The following is a 9522-nucleotide window of genomic DNA, read 5'->3' on the forward strand; positions in this document are numbered from 1 at the left end:
CACCCCCCACCCCCGCACGGGAGGGAGAGAAACTCAACCCTCCCTGGGCTGAGAGTGCAGGAGGAGCAGTAAACAACAGGAGGAGCACTAGATATAGAACAATCTACATCAAAGGGTAGAAGGACAGAGACCACCGCAGAGGCTCTGGGCAGCACCCGCCGCTCACCCATCCCCCGGCCCCGCTCTGCTGCCGCGGGCACGGGGTCAGCATGGCAGCGAGTAACCCCCCGGCCGCCTGCCCGGCTCCAGGAGAAAACCAGCCCTGCCCCGGATTCTGTAGGAAGTGGGAAGAGCGAGCAGTGGGAGGGTTCGGCAGGGGAGGGACAGGCGCTGGTGCCAGGACTTCGTGCCAGGCTGTGTCACACAGGGCTTCCTCCCCAGGGGAGGCCTTAGTCGAGAGGCATCTTCCTCTGCGGGGAGGTGCCAGCTGCCCGGACGTCCCAGGCCAGGGTACCTTGTTTCTTGCCCCTGCCAGGTCTCTGCATCCCGGTAGGAGAGTTCCCTCTTCTACCTGGCAGCACCAGTCCCTCGTCTCAGAGCGCAACCTCTGCCCAGCCTGCACGTGTTTCAGGAGGTTTCTGGGTCATCCTTGCCACTGAGGGGCTGAGCTGTGCCACTGGGTCGTGCTGGAGGGAATGCCCAGAGCCCTGTCCTTGAGGTGTGCAGGATGCAGAGGCACGAAATGTGACCGCTCTCTGTTCAATTCCTACAAATTTTATTAAATCAGTCACTATTTCTCAATCTTCTTTTTAAAATATATTTTCATTCAAGTCAGCACGTGTGCAATTACATCCTGCCACACGATGTAGTACGAATAATTAGAACAATTTATGTGTATAACCAGATGTGTGCATTTGTAGGGAAGGGATGGTGCCACTCTCAAAATTGCAGTGTAGCTCCCGTTAAACTTGGCAGCATCCCTCCTCCATCACCCCCTGAGGCAGCTAGTGGCACTGAGGGCTTGCTCTCTGCTGCAAGCACAGGTCTTTCCTTTGCTCTCTAAATCTACGCTCCTGTAATTTCCTTGGCGGGCTCTTTGTTCCCACCTCAGACAGGCAGGAGGTCAAAAAGGCACCAGATGGATTTTACTGCCACGCGTGAGATGTGTCTCTGTGCCAGGTGGGTGCCACCCTGTCTGGTGTGGTGCTGCTCACCCACAGCCTTGACCTTGCTGATTTTCTGCCTAGAAGGCATCATCTGCCCCTCTGGCTTCCCTCTGGCCAGAGGACACTTTTCCTGACACCTTTGTCAGACTTTTTTCTTGCTGGGTTCTGCTATTTTTAACCGGTACCTCGGTGATGAGGTGGAGGGATGGGAACATCTGGCAGCTCATGAGTCTTAGGGGGATTCAGCGAGACATCCCTGGTGAGATCCTGCTCCCGCAGCTGAATCCTGAGCAGGGGAGCATGGAACCGGTCCCTCCATCCCTGCGCTGCTCTCCTGGTCCCGAGGGGCAGTTCCTCCCTGTGCATGGGGCAGGGCAGGGCTCTCCCAGCACCCGGGAGCGAGCACTGATGTGGGCACTCTCTCCACCATGGCGTGGGAGCTCGAGGGCTCCTTACAGATAATCAGCTCCAACCGTCTGAGCATCCCTGCCTTGGTCCTGCCAGACATCAAGAGGTAGGTCCCAGCAAAGGAGCAATTTGTCTGCTTATGCTGGGGCAAGTTTTGCAAAGTTGGGTGTTTGGGGTGCTCGGGTTGAGACTTGTCTGCACTGAGGCTCCGCTGGCTCCGTCTCCTCCGTGTTGCTCTCCGCAGCCTCTCCTCTGTGTGTTGACACATGCAGCAGACACGTGCAGGATCTCCTGCTCCCCAGCTCATGCCACACACAATCTTGTTCTGATTTTCAGGGCTCCAATAAATCATGTCAAAATGCATCAAAGGCTGAATGCAGAAGTGAAGCAAATTGACTCTGGAGAGGATTTCAGGAATGGAGGGAGTAGGGAGATGGCAGATAAAGCCCAAACCACTGCAGGAATTGCAGAGAATGAGAAGTGTGACAGAGATGGCAGATGTGCGGCACAGCTGGGGGGACATGGAGCATCTTTGGTGTGGTAGGAGAACAGGAGTAAAGGTAGCATGCACATCCTCTGAAGGCGTGGCTCACAGCAAGCTCTTCGTGGGTAGGGGCACTGCCACCATCACCTCTGGGACACAGGGTTATCCCAACCCAAGTCTGCTGCTTGGTGTTCTTCCCTGGGGAAGGCCAGCAGTGCAGGGCTGCCCAGTGAGCTGCTCCCTCCCAGCCCTTTTCTCTTACCAGCCAGCAGTGCTCTCTGCTCTGGGTGGCTCTTGTAGGTTCCAGCACCCCAAGTACTCCTTTCTCAAGGTGATAAAAGCAGGAGAATTGCACTTGTGGAACAGGCTCTGCCATCCATCATGCTGATGGTGCTGGGAAATCGGGCACTTCAAAAGGCAGTATTTTGCATTTCTGCAGGCGCCTTGTTGTAAGTGCAGTGACAGAGTTGCTGAAAGCACATTAATTATTAGTAGAGACTTTTTTTCTTTTTATTGCAAGACAAATTAAACAACAGAAGAAAACAGGAAGTGTTACATGAGATGTTAATCCGTGGGAGAGTGACAGCGACAAAAGCCACAAATAATTCACAACATGAAAATCAGGACATTTAATTTTTGGCTTGTTTGCATTTTGCTTTCGTGCACATGCTCAGTTGCCTCTTCTCTTGTGCTCCAGTATGGAGGTTTCAGAAGCTGTTAATTCTGGGAAAGGTGATCAAGGCCCTTGAGAGTAAATTAGATAAGGGACCACAAATTGTTTTTTTTTCCTCTTGACTGGAAGAAACTGAGTTGCTGAATTTGGTGCTTTATCATATAGCACTCCTTGATTGTACAGTAGGAAAAATGAACCTGTGCAGAGATTCCTGGTGCATCCACACAAGCAGGTGGTGGAATGAGCACCTTGGTGGCAAGGCTCAGGACCAGGCATCTGGAGCCTGCACAGGACAGTCCATGCTGGCATGTGCCCAGCATCATGGGCAGGCTGGACCAGGGATTGGTGTGCACCAAGGTGTCAGATGCCATTGGTTTAAATGATGATGTAAAAGCAGATTTCTTGAATCAGCTGATGGTCTCAGTGTGGCTGCTCTGGGTCTGTGCACACGGAGTGGATTTGCTCCAGTGTCAGTGTTGTTGCAGACAGGGAAGTGGGTCCGTGCTGTCTCAGGACAGGTAGCTTTTGGGGGATACTCCCCTAAACCTGGTAGCAATGATTGGAGGTGAGCTGTGGGAGAAATTTGTCACTGAGAAGAAGTAATTTAAAAAAAATAAAAGTTGAATCAGAAAGACAGAAACACATCTGGAAGCAAGAAGTGGGAGGTGTGGCCCGTGGGGATGGTGGGAAGTGGTTTCCTTCCCACAGGCACCGGTGCTTTTGGGGAGGCAGTGCCCCATGCAAGGCAGATGGGCTCGTGTTTGGATGTGTTGCACAGGTCAGCGCCACCTTCTGCTCTGAGTCCTGTGGGTCTGCCGGGCCCGGGCTGGGTGAGGAAGCAGCTGGTGTGCGGGTCTGCGGTTGCAGCAGCCGAGTCAGCGCTTTCTGGGGTGTCTGCGGGTAGCTTCTACCCTTGCACCTGAAACATGTGTTGTAAAGTTTAGACAACAGTTACCCAGGGTCTGATCTCAGATTTAGATCCCCCGTTTGCTGATTCCACTTAACGTGTGCCCTTGTGAGCTGTTCTCTGAGTGCCGTGGGAGCTGCGGGAGCCTGGAGCAGTGCTGGTGAGGCGAGGGATGGTGCTGGGTCACCCAGCAATGGCACGAGACATCTGCAGCTTCTCAGGGCTTTCATGGTTTTCTGCTTATTGTTGAAATACAGAAATAATTGGCAGTGAACAATACCAAGTGTACTCTGTGAAGTGATGAAAAAAGGCAAAACTTGGAATTAGAAGAGCTCTTTCTTGTTTGTGTTTGTCATGTACTCTGGAACTTCTGCTACAAGTCACAAATTTCCTGTTATTAGAAGAACCTCTTTTCCTGTTCACTGAGCTCATTGCTCAAAAAAAGGGGATGATGAACTTGATAACAGGGGGTTTATGACAATAGAAATAGAAGCAGTGTGCTGAGGGAAGATTGCTGGAAGGAGATTACAACAGTATTTATCAGAGACATGATGGGATGTTATTTGCAGGCAGTGACTGCAGATTGTGCTTCTGCTCCTGCCTTGTGAGTGAGGACCCAAAAGACTGTCGCAGCAGCAAAGGCTGCAGCTCACACCCATCCTGCTGGTGCCCGAGACCTGAGCTCCTGCAGGAGTTCTGCTGTCCTGGCTGGGTCTGGATTACAAACGCGTTTATTGCCCGTGCCCTTTCATCGCTCTGCTCTCCTGTGTGGCACATTCAGCACGTGTCCACGTCTGGTGGGATTCAGCTGCTGCAAAGCATATCCTTAAAAATGAATTTGGCTTTGACTACATCTTGGATGTCAATAGGTGGATTGCTGTCCTCTAAAATTTAATGCAACTTAGTTATCATCTTCCTAACTGTTGCCAAAAACTGGAGTCAGCCCCATCAAATTGATTTTCATTAAGCTGTTATAGTCACTGGAACTGCTGAGAAGAATCGTAGCCATATGGCACCAAATATTCAAATGAAGTCTCTGATGACACAGTTTACTGTTCCTGGAGACCCTGAGCTGCCATGTGCAGAGGTTACTGATCTGAAGTGGGGAGGGTGCTGGAGTCACCCGCAGGGACAGCACGCAGGGGACGCTCCTGTCTCTTGTAGTCTGTAACTGTGCTCTTGATGCACTATTTGAGGGTCTGCCATTCCAGAGAGACGTTATTAGGTAACTTGTGTAGTTCTACGCAAATCATGCTACATCACATTCACATTGTCAGCACAATAACTGTATTCACCTGTTGTGCTGCATTCCAACCTTGTGTAGTCACAATGGGATATAAAACCTAACAGGCGATGCTGAGGCTGACAAATCCCCTACCTGTATCAGACATTACTGCTCAGAGAAAAGACATGAAATCCTGTTCTTTGATAAGCCTGTTCAGCCCTAGCCACTGTAAAATGGGGACAGACAACTCCGTTTGTGTGCACGTATGTTAGAGGCAAAACAAACTTGGGCTCTGTTATCAGAGCTAATGCTGAGCAGCTTTTGATCTACTCTGATTTTTGCAATGAGAGTTTAGACTGTGAGCATTGCAAACTGCATGCAAATGAAGGCGGTATTACCTGCCTCTGTCTTGGTTCCTGGATTGAGAGTTAATGAGATTCTTTGGTTTGCCTTGTGTCAATCTGTTGTATTTAAGGGAGATTCCTTCCTCCCACTTTATTTTGCCTTTGATGCAATTTTGCAATGTTTTTTGTACTCCTGAAAGGGTCTTTTGGTGTCTTTGAAAGTTTCTCAATGCAGCATTTCTCTAGACAGAGTAAATGAAGATTAAATCTAGGCAGATAGCAAGGGAAAACAAGCCAATGTCTTTGCAGTATCAGAGAGGAAGGGCAACAGCAGAGGAGCTCTGAGATTTGTGTCTTTTGTCTGGTAGACCATGAATGCCCAAATGAACCTTTTTCCTGCAGCTGGGGGCAAGTCGATCTCTCCAGGCCAGGAGCCTCTGATGTCAGCTCAGCTGCTTGTTTTTATAGAATGTGCAGAGATCTTAATAACTGTGAGACTGCAACAGGGGGTTCTGGGCAACCACCTCCAGCTCAGCAGCTCTTGCTCTGGGCTGGCAGCAGACAGGCACAGCGCCCACGAGAACAGGCATCGTTGGGCCAGGACAGTGTGCAGGGGCTCTGGGGCATCCCCAGCCCAAGCAGAGCCAGTGTTGTCCTGCTGCACAGCCCAGCAGTGATTTCTCCACCTGATTATTTTTCTGCTAATGAGGTCTTGTAACTTGTTCATTTCCATATTGTTTTTGTTCCTAATCAGTGGAATAAACTCTAAAAACTGTACTATCAGTCTTCATGATGCCCAGATTTGTTATGATTGTGAATTAATAGACTTTATGTTGGCATTAGTCAGAAGGCATCAGCTTCTATTTTCCCCCTGGAATTGCCCTGGGTTTTTTCTTGTTTTAAATATCCTCTCTGTGAAGCTACTTCTGTTTTTTCTGGCTCTGCCTGGGTCCAGTCTGTTATAAGCCTCAGCATTCCTGATATGCACCTTGGTTGTCAGTTCAGAGCTGGACACCTGCAATTGCTTGCATAATGAGGAAGGTGTGATCGGAGAACTGAAGTATTCCTGTGAACCAGATCACTCAGTGAGCTGTTTTACTAAGTGCAAGCGTCCTCGGTGGAAGCTGTGGGGAACACACAAATATTTAAACAGCTGCTTGAGAGCAGCACAGCCCAGTAAATCACCCAAGCAATTTCCTTCCTTGTCTAAATTGATAAATACAGCAGAGCACCCCTCCAGCTCAAAACAGCCTTTCTCCAGGTTGTAATGATGTTTGTGTTTTATAGAAAACTCTTTATCAGCTCCTCCGTATTGTGTAACAAATGGTTAAGCCTGTTTCAAGCCATGAGTGATATATGCTGTAGCTGGTTATGCGTGTGGTATTTCTAGATATGAAAGGTAATGGAGAAGAACGACCATTTACAAGTGTAGCTTGCACATGGAGTGTAGTCGCAGAGCAGCACAGGATCCGTGCCGTGTCTGAGGCTGTCCAATGGGTTGGGAACTCCTTGGGCACAGTCATGGGTCTGGTTGCTCTCACCTGCAGGCAGAGGTGTGGGGCCAGGCGAAATGCTGCTGGTCTCCAGCAGTGCCCAGGACCAGCACGGAATGCTCAGCACAGGCTGGTTGTGCGTGAGCCCAGGGACTCCAAATTTGAGATGTTTGGGATGTGGTGGGGACCATCCATGCTCCACCTTTGCACCTGTATGAAGTCGGTTTCATCCCCTCGTGGTGACAAGAACCACTTGTGACTCAAGCATTGCTTTGCCTATGTCTCTGTAGGGACCCTCATTAAACATGTCCTGTCCTGCCTTTTGTAATTGATTCTCATTGTTGTCTCTCCTCTCTGTCATGAACAGATGAAATCATCAGACATCGACCAGGAGTTATTCACTGAAAGCTACTGCAAAGTGTGCAGTGCTCAGCTGATATCCGAGTCCCAGCGCGTGGCCCATTACGAGGTAGGTGGGACGCTCGCTGGTAACTGTTGGTTTGTAAATCCCTCGTTGCTGCTTCTTCAGCTGCGTGTTTTTACAGGGTGGCATCAGCTGCTGCGTTCCCAATGAGTAGCTACACTAGCATTTAAAGTTCCTCTCTAAAAACTCAAGATTCAAAAGACTATTTTTATTAGTGGCATCTTTTTCTATAAATGTCCCTGCATTGTTGTCTTCTGCATGTCTGTTTTTTTCTTCTAAGTTTGCAAAGTCAGGCTGCAGGGTGGGCATGACTGAAAGTTAGTTTTCAGAAACACAGTTAGTAAGGAGATCAATTAAGAGGTCAGCAAGATGAACTCGGGTTTTTATATTAAATGTGCTGCACTATGCTCTGCTGAGTAGATATCACTCTGCAGAGAATAGATTACTATTTGTGAATGTATTGGAGCACTTAAGAGATGGGCAAACAATAAACACTTAGAAAGGATATAAAGGACATGTCAGAACAGCAATTAACAGCACTACGTATCTTCAAAACAAAGTTAAATTCCTATTAAACAAGAGAAGAAATTACAGTTGATGCCTGTCTGTGTGGTCCGTGCTGTGTGGAGCAAGGACGTGCAATACAGCTCTGTCTCTCCTGGAGGACTCCAGGGGGAGTGAGGCATACTGAGAGCCTGGGGATGAGGGAATTCTGTGCTCACAGGGGCTGTGTGGCTCCGTTTCTCCCCTGCTTTTGCTACACAAACACTCTTGGCATCTGCAATATTTCAGCAAAATTAGAATCTGTGCTAAGAGTCCTGGAAGATGAAATTTCCCCAAACTTTTTTTCTGATTCAAGTGTTTAGCAACGTGTACTCAAGGGAGAGATTTGTCTCGGTGTGGCAATGGAGGCATAAAAGAAGCTTAATCAATGTACAGTATCCAAGGATGCTGCATGAATAAACAATGCGAGCAATGATGCACATTTACTTGTAAGGCACTTTACATGTCTGCTTTGGTGAATTTCTTAAGACATCTCCATAAATGCTCGTCTGGCTGGCCTCGATGTGCAGCAGAGATTCCTGGCAGCTGCTGTGAAGTCTAAGGCTGCAGTTTTAGGGACATCTTCCAGGTCTTGGTAACGGGCAATGCAGATGCCAAGTTTTGTCTACAGGAGGCAGGAGTATTGCTGCAGAAATGGGACTAGTGATGGGTGAGCAATGGGGTGCTCAGCCAGTCTCTTTTCTTCTGCGCCTGTAATTGTAGGTACGAGCTGAATCATTAATTCAGAGCAGATGTTTTTGAGATGTGGAAAACAACACGGTTTTCTGTTGTATATTTCTAGTGCGAGGTGTTGCGCTCATTTGTCATCCCCTGTGAAATCCCAGCAGATGCTGTAGACATTCAGCACAATAATGTCATTACCCACCCTTGCCTGCTGGGTTGTGTAACGCCAAGCAGAGCGATGGGGAGAGCAAGCGGGGCCCGGGGACAGCCCAGCCCCGGCCAGGGGCTCCTGGGGTGGCCCCGAGGCTGAAGTGCCTCTGCCCGGCAGCCGTGCCATGCTTGGCCGTGTCCCTGCAGCACCCTCTGCTCTCAACAGGGAAGCTCAGAGCTTTGGAGCATCTGTTCTGGTCACCGCTCGGGAGCATCACACATTCTCCTCATGCCTTGGTCGCAGGACATCCACAGACACAGTGAAAGGGCTGAAAAATCTGCCCCGAGGCTTTAGAGGAGGGTGGTGCTGCGTGCCAGGCATGTCCACGAGTAGCTGCTCTGGATGTTCTCCTCCATGCAGCTGATGCCCAAAGCCTCTGGGCTGCCATCAGCTTGGTGCACACCAAACCTTGTGGGGGAGGTCCCTGACTCCACGTGCTCCGACTGCAAATGTGCAGAGAAAGCTGCTCTGCAGTGCTCCTGAGGCGAGCTGGAAGGGCTCCGAGAGGCCCAATCAGATCATCTGTAGTGCCACTTGTTAGCTAACCTTGGCCTCCTTTTCTAGTCAGACCCCAAACAAGCAGTATGCCATTTCCCCAAGTGCGTGAATTGTGGAAAATTATTGGAGAAAAACTTCTGTGAACAATTCTTGTTCTGATGCTGTTTCATAAGGCGTTTGGTCTGAGCATCTGCCCCCGAACAGAGAAGGCTCCTCTTCCTGCCAGCACCTGCTCAGAAGGTGCTTCTCTTCCCCGGCCACAGGAGCAGGTCGAGTCCATCATGAGAATTTTGCTTTTATAACATCAGGATTTACAACATGACTGTTCTTGCTCAAAACTGGGTGTTGAATGTACTCCATCCTGCCCAAGACTGCCAGTCCTTGCTGCAAGCCAATTAGTAAATAGCAGGAACGTAAAATTCACTGTTTCTTATTAATTAAAGTAGCTGGTCTAAATTTTCACACCTTTTCTTCTTTCTTTTAAAAAACACTTTATGGTCAAAACTGATTCTTTTTGTAGGG

General features: G+C 49.2%; 1 protein-coding gene across 1 annotated transcript in view; it reads left to right on the plus strand.

The window, feature by feature from the left end:
- Nucleotides 1–7007: 7007 nt before the first annotated feature.
- LOC103776305 (zinc finger matrin-type protein 4) overlaps nt 7008–9522 on the plus strand; it is a gene marked incomplete at its 3' end in the record, with an annotated part of 21850 nt that continues 19335 nt past the window's right edge. The window contains exon 1 of the mRNA XM_008943809.1: nt 7008–7109. Within this exon, the coding sequence (XP_008942057.1) occupies nt 7008–7109 (102 nt within the window). The remainder of the gene's footprint in view (nt 7110–9522) is intronic.

The sequence above is a fragment of the Merops nubicus genome, unplaced genomic scaffold, assembly GCF_000691845.1.
Source record: "Merops nubicus isolate BGI_N331 unplaced genomic scaffold, ASM69184v1 scaffold7597, whole genome shotgun sequence".
NCBI lineage: Eukaryota > Metazoa > Chordata > Aves > Coraciiformes > Meropidae > Merops > Merops nubicus.